At 49.6% G+C, this 17672-nt stretch overlaps 1 protein-coding gene across 1 annotated transcript in view; it reads left to right on the forward strand.

Annotated features, from left to right (window-relative positions):
- Polr1a (RNA polymerase I subunit A) overlaps positions 1-10914 on the forward strand; it is a 68331-nt gene extending 57417 nt beyond the window's left edge. The window contains exons 28-34 of the mRNA XM_027429505.2: positions 4014-4140; positions 5686-5796; positions 6353-6631; positions 7621-7821; positions 9012-9129; positions 9582-9746; positions 10021-10914. Coding sequence (XP_027285306.1) covers positions 4014-4140; positions 5686-5796; positions 6353-6631; positions 7621-7821; positions 9012-9129; positions 9582-9746; positions 10021-10121 — 1102 coding nt within the window. The 3' untranslated portion in view covers positions 10122-10914. The remainder of the gene's footprint in view (positions 1-4013; positions 4141-5685; positions 5797-6352; positions 6632-7620; positions 7822-9011; positions 9130-9581; positions 9747-10020) is intronic.
- Positions 10915-17672: the final 6758 nt, after the last annotated feature.

Raw genomic sequence — 17672 nt, forward strand, 5'->3', positions numbered from 1 at the left:
TGTCTCCTAACGTTTTAAGTATCAGCAACTACTACATACACTTTTAGGCAAAAGAGATACCATCATTAACAGGATTCAGCCTAGGCCCCTGACCACTGCCATTAATATAGACAGGATCCCAGGTCTCTTCAGAGCTGCTAACTCGTAGAGAACCAGGCCAGCAAGATGGCTCAATGGGTAAAGACACATGCTGCCAAGCCTCGGATTTGATCCCTGGGACCTCAGGGTGGAAGGAGAGAACTGCCTCTTAACAGTTGTCTGTCCCCTGACCTCTATTTGCACACCGGCATGCATACACATAATGCAAAGATATGGAGTACTAAAGTCAGGTCAAAGAAGAAAGTTTTCCTTCAGCCCTCCCATTCCTATGCTGAGTTAGTCCAGTCAGTTACTGAGGTGGGCAAGACCATAATAAAGGCACTATTTTGCCTCTAGCCCTTTATTGTCCATTCCTAAAGATAAGGGCACATTGGTAACTGGCCTTCTAAGCAGATGACCTTTAGGATGGTTGTCAGAACTGTTGAGCTTGGATCAAAATGAGGTCGTTTGGACAGGAATCACTGGCTGGTGATCCTGCCCAGGTGATAGGAGCCCTGAATGAGATTGCTGACTGGACTTCTGTCAGTGCCTCCTTTGTTTATTCCATCAGGCTCCTTCATGTGCTCTGGGACACTGGGCAAAGTTACAGGAGCACAGTGTAGATTCCAGCCTGCCAGCTTGTTAATTAACAGAGAAAAGGAGGATTCCCAAGTTCTGCGGATGTTTATACTGGCATGGAAGCTCTCTTCTAAGAAGTGGGAATCAGAACCACAAGTCCTCTTTAGGATGATTGAGAGGGGGCAGAGGTGACAGCTTGCTCAATTTCTCTTCACCCAGACAGATGCTTTAGCTGTCACACAGGTAGGACACCATGAGACACATGCCAGCTGAGCTTAGAGTTCTGTCTACCTTGTGAAAATAGTAAATCACTTTTAAAAAAGATTTATTTGTATTACTTTAATTATGTGTGTATGTGTATGTCTGTAGAGGGTATGGACATATTGTATGCAGGTGTCCACAGAGGCCAGATGTCAGATCCTCCTGACGCTGGGGGCAACATAGGTGCTGGGAACCAAACTGGGGTCCTTGGGAAGGGCAGTAAGTGCTCTTAACCACTGAGCCATCCCACCAGCCCACCAGTCTGTACACCACCTTTTTGTTTGTTTCTTCCCAGCAAGTGACAATTCTGGCTTGTTCCACCAGTAAAGTACTTTTTCAGCTCCTAGGCATGTTTTGCTTGTACACTTGAAAAGCTGTGATAAACAAGGCATTGTGTAGTCACTTTGGGCAGAGGTAGTCGCAGTGACTCCTTAGCAGGCCTTTGAGTCTCGGGCAGATTAAAGTACGAGCAGCCTGGAATCTGGGCTGCGGTTTTAGAGTTCCTTTGTCGGCCCAGGCAATGAGTGACTCAACCACTTAAGGCCTGAGAGCTCACAGGAAATGGAAGGGGGGCGTGAGAGCCCTCCCCCTGCAGCTGTCTCTCCTCTCTTCCCTTTTCCTGCTTCTCTCTCCTCAGGAGAGACTAGGAGATTTTTTAAAAATCCATAATGGAAAGAAAAGCAGCAGAAACAAAGGTGTTCCTTGCACAGATGGTCTTAAATGTCTGCAGACACTCATCACTTAGAATATTTATGTGACTAACCTGGAAGAGTGAGCCAGGGAGGTAAAGTGGAAAGAGCACTGAACTGAGAGTCAAGAGCTGTAGGTTCTGGCTCCTGCCCCCACCATGAACTTGACCCAGTACCCTCTTCTGCAGTCAGAGTGACTGAGCAGAAACTGATTCTTGAAGCAGCAGGTGGTGGGGATGTTGACAGGTAATTTTTGGAAACATTGAAGGGTCATGTTCCCAGTTCATTCACACTTGTTTCTGTGGGATATGTGCTTCCTCTGCCATACGGCCTTCTGGTTCCTTTCATTTGCCACACTGACAGGTAGCATGACCTTTAAAGAGTGTTCACTGAGGGGCGTCACTCACTCCCATTTCATTTCCCACACTGACAGATAGCATGACCTTTGAAGAGCACTCACTGAGGGTCGTCACTCACTCCACTTGCTCTTGGTACAATCACATTGGCACACCTCAGGAAAACGCTGTGTCCCAGTCACAAGCAGATAAGTCCTTCTGCTCGTCTACTTTCAATAGTTCTGGACACCAAAAGAGGCAGGCAACATGGAAGGCATTTTATAGGAGTTACATCCGCACCTCAGCCTTGCCTTGAAGGATGGTAGCAAGATTGGAAATGTTGTTGAGCAAACATGGCCCAAGGATGCCTGAGAGTAGAAACAGATGGACAGCTGTGAATGGTGGGCAAGAAGCCTCTGAGCTGGGGTGTCCATACTGAGACAGGGCTGATGTACTGATGACAATGATAACCCTAGCTTCTGGGGGGGGGGCTGGGGTGGACACACTGATGACAGACTTAGCTCCTCTCCAGCTAAGCCTCGGGGAGGAGCACCTGTCTGCCTTGTTCCACTCTCTCTGGTGCCCTGGATGAGTGATCCCTCACAGCAGATGAGATCCAGGCTCTCACAACTACAGTGTCCACTCTTTCCACTTGGACTGTATCTTTCCAAAGTCATGCCCTGTCTCCTCTCTTCTGACTCTCCTGCTCCTGCTCCTGTTCCTCAGCACCTCGTGAGCGAACTTGTAGCTGGATTGGTGAGTCTCAACAAAACTGTATTCTTTAAAAAGGTCAACAAGCTGGAGAGATGGAACACAGGTTAAGAGACCCCTGTAGAGGTCGAGATTTGGTTCCCAGCACCTACATGGTAGTTTGCAAGCATCTGTAACTCCATTCCAGGGAATGTGACATCCTCTTCTGGACTCTGTGGGTACCAGGCACACACATGGTGCACATACGTACATACAGGCAAACATTCAACATGTAAAGTAAATCTAAAAAGCAAACAACTGGACGGTGGTGAGTGGTAGTCCGCACCTTTAATCCCAGCACTCAGGATGCAGAGGCAGGCAGATCCATAGATCTCTGTGAGTTTGAGGTCAGCCTGGTCTACAGCATGAGTTCCAAGTCAGCTAGGGCTACACAGAGAAACCCTGTCTAGGGGATGGGGGATATAGAGAAGAAGGATAACATTCTTTAGGTTTTAAAGACTAAAACATTTGGCCTCCTGCTTCTCAAACTAAGATTCCATGCTTCTTAGGGGCTGGGGACCTGTCTTCGTCATTCTCTTGCCTATAGGACTAGTGTGGGTTGGGCACAGGGTAGGACTCAGAACATCGGATAGATGAATGCAAGGGTTGAGAACTAATATTTTGTAAAGTTAAAAGCAGTCCAATTTTGGATGCTCCAAGTACCTGGAAAAAGAGTAAGGGTAATTTTAAAAAGCCAGGTGGACATGGGTCAGGCTGCAGTTTGAGGCACCCCCCTCAGGAGGAAGGGGGGCGATGAGTTCTTTCAGATAGCTTTGCTTCTAAGCTGTGTGTGACTCCCCATCACAAAGCTGGCTATGTTGCCCTTTGAAATTCTGGTGCACTTTAAAGCCTTCTCTCATTCAGTTGTGAGGGTTCCCATATATGGGATTCCTCTGACCCAACCAGACCTACTTCTTGAGATGCTGCAGTTGTCTGGGAGGGGCTCTCGGGCTGGGTTCCGATCGCCTACAATCCGTCCTGAGTAGATGGCAAGCTCAGTGGCACCAACAACTGTCTATTACCAATAGGGAAAGTGTCTGATACTTAGAACAAGCTTTCACCATGTATATTAAAACCCTCATTGTCCAGACAAGCAAGTAAAAAGTGCAGGAATCTCTCTAGTCTGGGAGTGACAGAGCATGTATCCAGATGAGGCAGCCTGGAGTGTAGGACTGATGTTCTTTTTTACAGATTGAGAAAGTGGGGGAAGGTAGAAGTGGGTAGGAGAGACTGACCTGCGCCCTCTGTGCTAACTCCCTCAGCTTCAAGGGGACAGGCACATTTAATCCTGACGGGACTGGGTGGCTTTCTTCTCATCCAGATTTTTCAAACTACTAATGGAAGCCATCAAAAAGAAAAATAGCAAAGCATCAGCCTTCAGAAGTGTGAATAGTAGAAGAGCTACCCAGAAGGACCTTGATGACACTGAGGACTCAGGAAAGAGTCGGGTAAGCACATACTAGGAACCCCCTTTGAAGTGCATATGACTGACCCTAAGTCTGAGAGCCTTGAAGGGCTCCCATGGTCTCTAGGGGAGGTTTTGTGGCAGTTCTCAGCCTCTACAAAACGCTTCTTGGTGCTAGTCCATCTCTTCACACACCTCAGCATTTATCGGCTGCTCTCGGCCAGCAAACTACACTAACACCCAGGCATGATGGGCCAGGCCAGGGAGGCTGCCAGCAGTATGGTTTGCCCAGCTCTGGATCAGACCTATGGACAATCGTCTGATCTCAAGGGCCACCTGTAAGAAGTTTCCATCCTAAAGATGGTGTGCACTGAGCCTTTGAACGTTCTTGTTCTAGTCTCATTTTTCTCTGCATTTAACTTCCCCCAGACCACCAAGGCACTGGCTAGAGCGGTGATTTGAAGCAGACAAGTTGAACCTCAGTAATAAAAAGAGGAGGAGCAGAAAAAACTGTTGGTAGCAAAGCAGGAGGGGTAGAAGGGGTCCAGACGAAGAGCAATGTGGGAGGTCCCTAAGGCCAGGGAGCAGCACTACCCAGGGCTGTGAGCAGAGGCCAGTGCTGATGCAGTGAGCCTACTTGGGTGGGTGTCACATGTACTGGGAATTCCCTGCCTGGGCCTGTGCCGCCTGTCTCTGGGCATATCTAGAATGAGGGGGAGGAGGCCTAGATCAGAGAAAGTACTAGGTCCCTCCTGTCCTGTGGCTTTGCCATTTTACTAACGCAAGCACAGATTGATATGGATTTTTAACCATCTATCCAGTCTTTACTTAAGAGTCTAAGAAACCAGGAATCAAGGCCAGGAAGAAAAAGACTGCTCTTCTTCCTCGACCCCACTCACAATGTTGGAAAAATATTTTTATCATCTTATAATGACTTTGGGCTGCCCTCTAGCACTAAACTGCATCCCTAACCCTTTTTTAAAAAATGAAGGGATAAACAAGAGAACGTAATATATGTGACATGAAAGTGGAAGGAGAGCCACAGGAACTAAGAAACGAGCAAGGAGGGAGGATGGAGAGGGCAACCAAGGGTGAAGCATACCACGGGTAATCAGCCGCCGCAGCAAAAGCCACTGCTGGATAATTACCTACCTAGAGGTGATTCCTAAACATCTCCTGGTCGGGTGGTGGCAACTCAGAAGGCAAAGGCAGGGGAATCTCTGAGTTCAAGGCCACCCTGGGCTACAGAGTGAATTCCAGAACAGCCAAGGCTACACACAGAAACCTTGACTTGAAAACCCCAGAACCAAAAAAATCAAAGCAAACAAAAAAACCTCTTAAACATGAAAGATTTCACAGGTGCATGTAAAAGGGAACGATGTTTGCAAACCCAAGGCTAGATGAGTAGACACGGGGTAGATGGGCTAGGTTAGGCAGTGAATGGGGAGAAGATGGTTGATGGAAAGGTAGGTAGATGGACAGTTGGGACAGCTAGATTATTAAGGAAAAGGGTCATTGGGGGACAGATGGATTCACTGACTACTGGATATTAAAACTAACCAGTTTTCTCCTTGATCTCAAACCACAGAGAGAGGAAGAAGGGGATGAAGAAGAGGAGGGGAACATTGTGGATGCTGAAGCTGAGGAGGGGGATGCAGATGCTTCTGACACCAAGCGCAAGGAGAAGCAAGAGGAAGAGGTGAAGGGTGCTGGCTTAGTGCAGGGGCCTTGCTCACACCTCCCAAGGAATTCTCCCTGACCTATAGGCCATCCCTCTGTCATGCTTGGACCCCACCAGAAGTCTGAAGGAAGATCTGTCTGTTCAGCATACCTCTTGACTGAGTAGACAAGACTTTACTTGGAATCTGTCTAACTCTGAATATGAGTCAGACTCAAGGGCCCAGAGGAGTCTGACAGGGAGTCAGAGTGTCTCCTGTTTGTCCAGTGAGAATGTGAGCTCTCTCATTTTCCCCAAACCAATCCCTAGTGCCATGATCTTTCTAAGGACAGAGAGAAGATTAGACAGGCGGAGGGAATTCATAGGGGAGAAAGCTCAGTAAGTGGGTGAGCCAGGGAAGCGGTGTGGCAAGCAAGCCACACTGAGGGGGCACATCAGGACTAAGGGGTGCCCGAGGAAGGTAGATGGAAGAAGGTAAGCAGGCCAGAGTGGAGAAGCCACTAGTGTGGGCTAGCAAGGGGTACAAAGTCCAGATGACCAGAGCCTCACTGACTGCCTGCATTTCACTTCCTGCCAGGTTGACTATGAGAGTGAGGAAGAGGGAGAGGAGCAAGCGGAGGAGGAGGAGGATGCACAAGAGGAAGGGAACATCAGTGGCGAAGGTGCCCACCAGGCCCATGAGCCAGGCGAGGAAGAAGGTTCAGTCCTGGAGGAGGAATCGTCCCAGAACCCTGCCCGCCGGCACGCCAAGAGTCAGGGAGCTGAGGCGGTGGAACGCCGGATCCAGGCTGTACGGGAGGCCCACTCATTCATTGAGGACTACCAGTATGACACAGAGGAAAGCCTGTGGTGCCAGGTCAGTCTACACAGCTGGGCCAGGGGCTGTGTCTAGCATGACCATCAAGTAGAAGCCCACAAGCTCTTCTTCCTGCTGAATAACCTGAAGAACCTCTTTCCTCTTTTTAATATTTTATGTGTATTAGTATTTGCCTTCGAGGACGGCTACACAGCACATGTATAATGCCCTTGTTGGCCAGAAGAGAGCATCAGATCCCCTGAAAATGGAGTTACAGATGGTTGTGAGCCACTATGTGGGTGCTGGGAATTAAACCTGGGTTCTCTGGGAGAGCGACCAGTGTTGTTAACCAGTGAGCCATTTCTCCAGCACCCCCAGAAGACTCTCTTTATGACTGGAGACACTGTGCCTTACCCATCCCACTTTCTAACCCCTACTGCTCAGAAACAGTGTGTATGAGTCTCCACTCCAGACCTGGTAGATGTAGCTCTTCCAAATGAGCCACATCATTTAATCTCTGAACATAAACAGGTCACCATACATCACTGGTATGGCAGCTTCCTTCCTGCCAGGAGACACTATACCCTCAGTTCTGCCTGTCCCCAAATGTTCCCTGACCCCTCCTGAGGATTTCGTGATTCTGGGTGTTCGATGCTTTGATATCAGCATAGACACACTCCTTGTCTTCTCTTTTGTCACACTCCATGGTTCCCAAGTGGTAGCTTAGATAACAAAACCTCCTTGTGGGACGGACCCCAAGCCCAGTGCAACAGGCACTGCCTTGTGGCCATTGAAAGAACAGGCAGTGCAGTGGGCTTGAGTCTCCGTGTCCTCACTGACTTCTGTCGACTGTTGCCATCTTGAATTTGGGTCAAGTAAACCACCCAATATTCAGGCCTCCTGCCAGCTTCTGCAGCAGAACCCCTCTCCCCAACCAGGAGACTACTGAGTGGGCTTTGAAGGTTGCTCAGAGTGGGCCTGCAGGCTGCTGCCCTGTTCACAGAGCTAGGAGCAATGTCTTCCCTGGCCCAGCTCTTTTTCTCTTGTAGGTGACTCTGAAGCTCCCACTGATGAAGATTCATTTTGACATGAGCAGCTTGATTGTGTCCTTGGCCCACAATGCCATTGTCTATACAACCAAGGGCATCACTCGGTGCCTCCTGAATGAAACGACAAACAGTAAGAATGAGAAGGAGCTTGTGCTGAGCACAGAGGGAATCAACCTGCCCGAGATGTTTAAGTACTCCGAGGTATGTGACCCCTGCAGACTGGTTGCTGGTCTGTGACAAATCCTCAGCCCGGACCTCATGTTCTTTTGAGCTCCCAGTCAACTGACTGGACCTTACTGAGGCATATGTGCTATACTACGGTCCCCAAATCGAGTGTTCACCTCATCCATGACCCAGGAGCGCCCAGTGCCTGTTAGGTTTGCAGTATAGAAACCTGCTCACCATTAGCCCAGGCTCTCTCAGAGATTTGACAACCCTCTTTGTGTTGTTTTGTTTCCTCTTGAAATGAAGTTCTCAAAATAGAATTAAGAAACACTGTGCTGCATTGCTGGCCTGAGCGCTGCACACTTTATCTGGTAAAGGTAGCTACAGCCCAACCCAGAGCTCCCTGCAAGGAGCTGAAGGAGGTCCGGGTCTCCTGTCCCACCTACTCACCAGTCCTTTTCTCTGAGATGCTTCAGCCCCAGGGCATCAGAGCTTCCCCTCCAGACGACTAAGGAGCCTGGGGCTGGCCGCTCTGGCCCCTGTCCTCTAGCCCACATTGCCGTGTCCACGATCCCGTGCTGCTTGTGCTTCTACCACCACCAGGGAGTGATGCTCTAGAACTTCTTACCCAGAGCTTGCCTAGAGGATGAGCAGGAAACAATCTGCACCTCCTGAGGATGCCGCATGTGGCTTCCGTTCACGTGGGGTTTATTTCAAGGGCTCAGTCAGGCAGCCTGTCTCTGTCTCCTGTGGAATGTGGCTCATAGTGGGGCAGAGCCACTGAGAGCCCCGATGGCTCAGTTGGAGCCTCAGGCCTCTAGTGAGGCCCAGTAACTTGTGAGATTCAACCTGTTCGTGCCCTAGGCACCCTAGAGAGGTCTCTGCTGAGGGACCTCTCCTCACCTCCCAAGCACCATCCCAGTAAGCAGATCTTTGTTAAAAGAATAATAAACAACAACAACAACAAAAATGTTCTCGCTGAATCTAAAGTGTGTCCTGAGTTGTCTTTCGCACTGGTCATAACAGCAAGAGTCTCGGGCTCTAGCTGGTGTGCAGCGACAGTTCTGCCAGCAGCATCCTTTCCCCTCATCCCTGCTGCCTCCACACAGTTGGCACCAGCTGTACTCAGCCACTGGGCACAAGGCCAGCGAGAACGGTAGGGGACATGCACACAGAAGAGGGCTGGCAACGGGGCACTTATGTCAGTCTCTGCTCCCCTTGCCCAGGTGCTGGACCTGCGCCGTCTCTACTCCAACGACATCCATGCCATGGCCAACACTTACGGCATCGAGGCTGCACTGCGGGTTATTGAGAAGGAGATTAAGGACGTGTTTGCTGTGTATGGTAAGCAGAGCATGACAGCATGCCTGGCCTAGTTGGAGTACCCAGTGGTAAGCAGAGCATGACAGCATGCCTGGCCTAGTTGGAGTACCCAATGGCCATGGCAGGAGAACCGAGTCAACCCTGCATGCTGGTGGGAACAGAAGCCTCATTACAAAGTGTGCAGGGGCTTGAGAGTCCCCATGAGGGAGTGTGGAGGATGGTGGCTCTGACTCTTGAAGCTACTCAGTGGTGTCCCAGTTGCTGATGCCTTTGTGAAGTTCAGGGTTGATGGCTTGGCCCTTCAAGGTTCTAGATCCCAGGTCGAAATAGCACAGTTAGACAGATTTTTGTTTCCTGTGCTGCTAGGTGGCCGTGATGCACAAGATGGAGGAAATGCAGGCTGTGTCAGGGGATGCTTCCCAACTGTTTGTCTTGTCACTGCCTAACCCTCCTAATGTCTGCCCCCATGACAGGCATTGCAGTTGATCCTCGCCATCTCTCTCTGGTTGCTGACTATATGTGCTTTGAGGGTGTTTATAAGCCACTCAATCGCTTTGGGATCCAGTCAAGTTCCTCCCCTTTGCAGCAGATGACATTTGAAACCAGTTTCCAGTTTCTCAAACAGGCCACTATGATGGGTGAGTGTGGGCAGTGACTTGGGCCTTCCCTGGGCGAATGGACTTGTCCCACAGCACGTCTTTCCCCTATGCCTTGCATGCAATGATATTGGAGTCAGAAGTGGAGAGGCAGCAGACAGTAAAGGTCTGCATTCTGATGGAATAAGGGAGCGTCTCTTCTTCCAAACTCGGGTACAGTGCCACATGTGAGTGTGCAGAGCCCCTGAGGCACCCACTACACGACCTCAGCATTGAGCCCTCAGTGCCCTGACACAAGCTCTTCTGTCTTTCACAGGATCCCATGATGAACTGAAGTCACCTTCAGCCTGCCTCGTGGTGGGGAAAGTCGTCAAAGGCGGGACAGGCCTGTTTGAGCTCAAGCAGCCCCTAAGATAGCAGCCTCGCCTGGAGGACCTGGGGATGGGCACAGCTTAGTTCAGAGTGACATAGCAAAGCAGTGACCTTGGCTCCAGAAAGCAGCTGGCCTCGGCTGGGCCAGCTTCACTTTGCCTTTCCCATCTCAGGATCAGTGACAAGGCTTCCCAAGCCCTCCAAGATGGCTGACTTCACCTGTGCTCCAGGAGGCCTCAGCCAAATCCCTGACAGACGCCCAGGACTTCACTCAGGGAATTCTGCTGTGAGCCAGTCCCAGTGCCACCACTGCTTTCCATTGCTGGTGGCTAAGGAAGCATACCTGAGGGCCCCTGAAGAGCCAGAGAGGACATGAAACCTGCCCCCGTACCTGCCCTTCCCCGCTGCAGCCACTAGAGGAGAGTTCTCAAAGAGTATCCACCCAGAGCTGCTTCCCTGGGCCAAAGACAAGAGTGACACAAGGCCCTGGTCCTCCTGCCATTGCTGTATGACTGTATGACAGAGAAGACTGGCCCCACAGCCAGGAACATCTCTTTGGGACACAGCAGCTCTCTACCTCACAGAAAGCCCCAAGTTTCCCACTCGGCTTTCAGCAAGTAGCCTGACCTTCCTGCCTCTGCTCCCAGCTTGATGTCAAAGCCCACTGTCACCCACAGGCACTGCACCGTGGTGTCTTGAAGGGACATGGTAAGTGCCCTGACTGAGACAGAAGGGCAGAGGCTTTGTTAGGCACTGCCATTTCTATTTGTGTTCACTGTTGTTCCAGCATGGACTGAGTAATAAATGTGGCCGGGACAGGCTGTTGGGGGAGAATCAAGACTTGGGTTTTTAATCTCTTCCCTTCGTTTGTGGTTTCTGCATCTGGTAATTGGGATTTTCTTGGCACAGTTAAAGAGTTCAGGCACTTCTTCCTGCTTTTATCTAGCAGTGTAGGGGCAGATCTCATTCCCCACAGTCTTCATCTCTGACTCCCGCCCATGGCCCCATGGCTAGAAGCACAGAACAGAAGCCTGTGGGAAGAATTTGTGTCAACCTTTGTAGGAGAGAGGGCTGCCGTGGCCTCAAGGGCGAGCTGGGCTAAAGGTAGGCCTTGCCAAGAGAGAGAGTCTGCAGCCTCCTCCAGGCTCATGAAGGGACCCAGCCTGTTCCTTCTGTGCACACCCAAGAAAGCCAGCACCTCATGACAGACAGCAGGACATAGAAGAATGTCACAGGGAGGCAGGCATACAGGAAGGGTCCCTGTAAAACCCTGCCCTGAGGACGCAGCCTGCAGGATAAAGCATTCATTCTTCTGGTCAAAAGGCAAGCTCATTAGTCACTTTCTACTCAAAGAAGAATGATGAGAGGGGGTCCTTGTAGGAAATACCAAGGTAATACAGTAGCTGTGGCATCTAGAGAATTAATGGGTATGTGGTTTCATGGTGTCAGCCTTCCATGGAACTGAAGTGCATGCGGCTAAAGGAGCAAACCCTGAATGTAAAAGCATGGCTGGGGACCGGTCACCCTTACGCCTGACCTGTGACCTGTACTAGAGCCTGAGGTGATAGCATCTACCCACCCACACAGCTGTTTGATCCCCACTTAATTAATCTTTGTCACATTTAGCTTGGACCTACTGTGGCTCGTCTGAAAAGTCAAAACCAGTTCAGAAAAAGAACATTTGCAATCCTGAGGATCCTCCCAAGATTGTTGCCATAAGCTGCCAGGGAGACCAACCTCAAAAGGTTCTGAACAGAGAAACACCAAAACTGTGAAATGACCCAGTGAGAGGGAGGTGAGCAGGCTCCAGACACGAAAAACTAAGTGTGCTCTTTTCTACTCATCTGCTTGGGAATGGAGTCATATTCCCCCCATTCAGTGCTTAAGACAGCCCAGGACTGCTCATGCTAGATCCTACCGCAAAACTCTGTCCCCAGCACCTGGGGAACATTTTAGAAGGCTGATTACAGAACCACACCCCAAGATTAGCATAGAATGGTCTTGGGTGCAACCTGAATGTGAAAAGAGCTCCAGAAAAGAGTATACAGCAAAAGTTGAAAAAGCCACAGGCTTAGTTAACCTCCATTGCTATAACTAAAAGCTAACTAACTTCACTTAAATGTGAGATGGCGTCCCGAAGTGAGTCACTAGCCCTAGGTCCTACAGTGAGCTCTAAATAGCTAATGTCTCCTGGTTGCATATGTCTGCAAGGATTTTAAGGGAAGCTTAAAGGAAGCTGCAGTGATCTAACACACATGAAGCTTGGCAGAAGATAGGTGTGGTTCTCAGCAGGAAGCTTCTGAGGGCAGCACATTAGGGAAACTTCGTGTCTGCCTTTCAAAGTTCCTGCCAGGGGGACACCAACAGGACCAAAAGAAGGGATGCTTGACCAGCCAGTATTTCCTCTGAAACAGTTCCATGAGAAATTTCCATCAAAAGTTTGGCTTGATGACACACACCTGTAATTACAGCACTTGGGAAGCTGAGGCAGGAGGATCTCATGTTCTAAGTCCTCCTGGTCTACATGTGAATTCCAGACCATCTTGAACTACATAGCAAGATCCTGTTCAAAAAAACCCAAAAAACACAAGGGCTGGAGGTGCAGCTGCGGGGGAGAGTACCCTTGCAAGGACCTGGGCCACCCCCAACACAGCAAATTAAAAACTTATTCCCCGAATGTCCAAGAAAAACTGTCCCTCTAGTTCATCAAGTGCCTCTGTCCTTCTGTAAATACTAAGGAGGTTGGGTGCAGGTCCTATGTGTCACTGAAGGCTCCGCAATGGCTGCACCAAAGCAAGGTGTCAGCAGGGTGGTCATGTGCTCAGTGGCACCTGCTGTTGTTTGCCTGTGCCTGAAGATGGCACCCAGTGCCCATGCTCCTAGTTTCCTCGCATCCTGCATCCATCCCACCACAACCTCTGTTTGTGTGAACCATGTGGGCGGGCCCTACTCTCATGGAACTAGTAATACATGAGCCAAACACACTTCACCAAGGAGTTCTGCCTCATTACTGACACCCAAAATGTACCCAGAAGGCATGGTGGTATGCACCGTGCACTCCCCTAGGTAGGACCAAACTGCTGGCTTTATGGGGAAGAAAGAAGTCACCTGGGCGCTCAGAGGCCAGAAGAGAGGAAAGTCAGGAAAATGGTGAGTTCAGTCATTGCTTCCCCACCCCCTACCTCCCCACCCTTTCATCCCCCCACCCCCCCATACTGCTCCAGCCATATGTGCCTCTGTGTCTCTGGCAAGTCTGAGTTTGTGTGTGAGCAAGGCCTGCTGGCCCTGCCTGGTGCTGTGTTCTAGACTGGCTGTCCTTTGTACTCTTGTCACAGGAGCTTAGAGCCTCAGTGGCCTAAACTGAGCACCCTTACTCAGGATTCTTTTTTTATCTGGGTAGGTGGGTGAGTATGATGTATGTATTTGTGTGTTGGTGCACGTGCACATGTGTGTGAAGGCCAGAGGCCAATGCTGAGTGTCAGTGCTCAATTGCTTCCTGTCTATTTTCTGAGAAAGGGTCTCCCACTAAGCCCAGAATTCAGAGGTTGGCTACTTTACATAGGTACTTATTATCCAAGCTCAGGTCCACATGCTTACTATGACTTTAATGGCAGCCATCTTCCCAGCCCTGCCCCAAGATTTTCACACAGAAATACGAGCCTGACATTCTAGTCCATGCAGCTAGTCAAACTTCAAGGAAGCAGTGATACAATGAGGCTGTGTCTCAGCAAGACAGTAGGCTGAGGACTCTAAACTTACAAATAGGACACTTTCTGTGCTTCCTTTCTCTTGTGTGTAAAATGGTGATTAGCAAGTGTTCATAAAGTCATACACAACTGTGTTTACCTATACACCAGGTAGTTCTCATCTGGGCACATTTACACTCCCTTCCATGCACACTTGCAACTTTTGTCACAACTGTAAAGATGCTACTGGCACTAGGGGTTACAAGTTCAAATGCTGCTGTAGTTCACAGTATAGTCTTCACAGCAAAGAATCATCCAGCTGCCAAGTGTCTTGCAAGACTGAAATCCTCACCACACACCGCCTATGGGGTGGATGTGCTTTCTTTTATAAGGTGGAATCAATCCTTTACGCCTTAGTCTCCCCATAGATAAAACAGGCATTTCACTGTTCCTTCAACTCATAGGTCCCTATACATAGAATGTTTCTTAATGGTTGCTCATCCTTTGCACTTCAGAAAATTGCCTGTTTGTTGCGCCTCTGTGTGTGTGTGTGTGTGTGTGTGTGTGTGTGTGTGTGTGTGTGTGTGTGTGTGTGTGTGTATATAACCCAAAGGTCAGCCTCAAGTGTTGTTCCTCAGGTGTTGCCCACTTTATTTATTTATTTTTGGTTTTTCATGATGGCTTCTGTGTGTAACAGCTCTGGCTGTCCTGGAACTCTCTTTGTAGACCAGACTGGCCTCAAACTCATAGATCCACCTGCCTCTGCCTCCTGAGTGCTGGAATTAAAGGCCACCACTGTCTGGCCACTTTATTTTCTTGAGACAGGTTCCTCACTTGCCTTGAACTTGCCAACTAGGTTAAGCTGGCTGGCCAGGGAGCCTCAGGGGTTCGCTTGTCTCTGCTTCCCCAGTCCTGGGTTTATAGGAGCATAATACCACACTGGCCCTTTTTACCTGGTTCCTGTGGGTCCTCAAGCCTGCATGGCAAGCACTTTACCAACTGAGCCAGCTCCCCAGCCCCTCCTTCATTACCTTTTGGTTTTATTTTGTTGTGTTTCTGTTTGTCTATTTTAAAGAATTAATTTGTTGTATGTAAAAATAGCTTTTTATAACCTGCCTTAAATAGTCTCTCCCAGATCGTTAAATGAGGAGATAAAATAGGTGAAGAAATCGGTGCAGAGTTCAAGCTGGCAAAACCTTCCATAAGGTCAGCTCTGAACAGGACACAGTAGCATGTGCCTGTAGTCCCTGGTATTTCAGAGGCTGAAGCTGGAGATTTGAGACCAGTCTGGACAGTGCAGTAAGATGCTGGCTCGGCAAATAAATAAAAAGATAGGAAAAAAGATCTGCTTTTGGCTGCCCTAACAGGTCACTTAATGTGGCTGGAGCATTTTCTAGCATACATAGATTAAATAAAAAGCAAATATTGTAGGTGACTGCCGGAAGACTGTGATTATGATGGCATCCAGGTGTGCTGGTACTGAGAATGGAAAATGACTAGAAGGAACAGAAGGAAGCCAGCTCTGCCCTCTGAGGATTCTGTGCTGTTACAGTTGCCCACTTTTACCTGTGTGTTGCCACACATGGGGCCAACCTAAGTCCTTTATCCTTAGCTAGCTCACCCAGCCTAGCATCAACTAGGTAAGGGGGTGTGACTCCTTCCGTCAGCTTTCATCCATTTGCTCAAGGACACAGTCAACAAGCATGTGGTAGACGGAGGACCTGAAGCCAGGCTGCAGGCCCAGAGACACACTCATCTCCTTCCTGTATCCAGCCCCTTTGTTCAGAAGAAGAAGGTCGCTATCATCCAGGGACTGCCCTTCACAAAATACAGATCAGGAGCATCTCCTCTTGGTTGTATCTGTATGTGGGGAGAACTCCCCAGAGCAATCTCCCTATGGAATCTCAAGTTAGGCTCCAAGTCATAGAAAGGCAGACTTGGAAGTTCAAGAAAAGTATCAAGACCTGAATTCTCAGTTACTCAAAGGAATCTACAACCCTGTGGCTTAACTGCAAAGGAAACCTGGTGTGGACAGGTATGCAGGCCATCTGTGGTGCCATGTGATCGAATCCATGGCTTGCTTCCTATTGGCTGTTTAACAGAGAACTAGATGTACTTAGAAAAAGTGAAAATGTCACACATCTCAAGGAAGACTCAGTGCTGATATCCTTGCCCAGCCCCCCCCTAACAATCCTCTAGTAATGGCTGGGGCAGGTGACACTCCTTTGCGCTCTGAACAGTGAGCAGGTGGTAAGGAGTGAGACCAGGATTGGTGGAGGGAAAAGGGCAGTTCTACAGAAGTTTGTGGGCTGTGGGCTCATCACATTAAAGATTAATGACCAACTGATGTCGGGGGCCACAGTCTCCAGTGCTCCAGGCTTTCTGCCTGCTTCTACTTCTTGGCCTGTTAGCCAGACCAACTCCTCACACAGCATCCTGCCATCTGAGGACCACTGGAGTAGCTTGGCCGTGGCATGTCCTGCTCTACACTTGCAGACTGGCCCCACCAGGCACGGGTTCTGTCCTAATTTGCTTTCTGTTGCTGTAATAAAGCATTAAGACCAAAAGCATTGTGGAGAGGAAAGAGTTTTTATTTGGTTCTAATCACAGTCCATCATTGAGGAAAGTCAAGGCAGGAACTCGAGGCAAGAACCGAAGTAGAGCATGGAGGAGTGCTGTTTACCAGCTTGATCTCCAGGCTCACTCAGCTTGCTTTCTTATACCTCCCAGGACTACCTGCTCTGGGACAGTATTACCCACAGTGGGCTGGACTCCCACATCAATTATTAATCAAGAAAATGTTCCCTAGCCATGCCTTTAGGCCAGTCTGTTGGTGGCATTTTCTCAATTAAGATTCCCTCTTCCCAGATGACCCTAGTGTAGGGAGACACTGTAGCCCGTGAGGGCGTGGTCAGGGGAGGTCCAAGACGACTGGGGACAATTCTTAAGGGAGCGAGCACACGTGAATGGCCCTTCCCTTCTCTCTGGCCTGGCTGCCTTGCTGCCCCTGGCATGCTCTGGCTTGCCTTTGGGCTGGTGTTTATCTGAATAAAGAAATCTTAGCCTTACAGACTACGGATCATCCTTGAGCGCACTCGGCACGAAATAATCTACACCCTTGTTTGTGTCAAGTTGGGGGAAAAAAAAAGCATTGCCATGCACAGCACTTTGCCCTATGTAATACATTCCTCATAGCAGTAGGACTATCCTGGAGTAGCTGTGTGTTGGACAGCCACAGGTAGGTAAGTCCATCTAACTAGAGCATACAAGACCAGCTTTCCCAGTGAGGGGGACAAGTGAGTAGCCATGTGTGCTCAGGGCCATCGGCCCTCCTGTCTTGAGTGGTGGATGAACAGGGGGAACAGAACAACCAGATCCAAGGCAGGCAGTGCATAAACTGGACAAGAAATAAACAGTGCCGGAGGCCACCCTCTGGGGCCCATGAGCCCAAGAAAGGAGTACAGACTGACTACGACGGTTTACATATGCTCTTGGCTCCTTCCTCATGGGAAGTGTTCACACAGCTGCTGATGGGAGAGAGGGAGCAAAGTCAAGCTCTGCTCAGGGTGAAGCATGCCACCCAGGGCCTGACCTCCAGTGAGTTTCCCAAGGCTGAAAAAAAGCCTGTGGCAATTTTCCAGACCCCTCACAGGCCTTCCCAGGAGATACACCCACAGGACACTGGCCTCTGTCTTCATTTCCCTGGACATCTCTATAGCCTAGCCAATAATTCTTGTTTCTGGGAGCTTAGTCATGGAGAAGGTGAGGACTTCTCCTAGCCCTGCCTGGAGCGTGTGCTGGGGAAACAGGCAGGGTGAGTGTCATCCATCAGAGGGCTCCCTTGGCTTACAGTCTTAGAGAGCCCACAGAGGTCAGAAAAGGCATTGAATCCTCTGACACTGGAGTTACA

The sequence above is a fragment of the Cricetulus griseus genome, chromosome 8 (assembly GCF_003668045.3).
Source record: "Cricetulus griseus strain 17A/GY chromosome 8, alternate assembly CriGri-PICRH-1.0, whole genome shotgun sequence".
Lineage (NCBI taxonomy): Eukaryota > Metazoa > Chordata > Mammalia > Rodentia > Cricetidae > Cricetulus > Cricetulus griseus.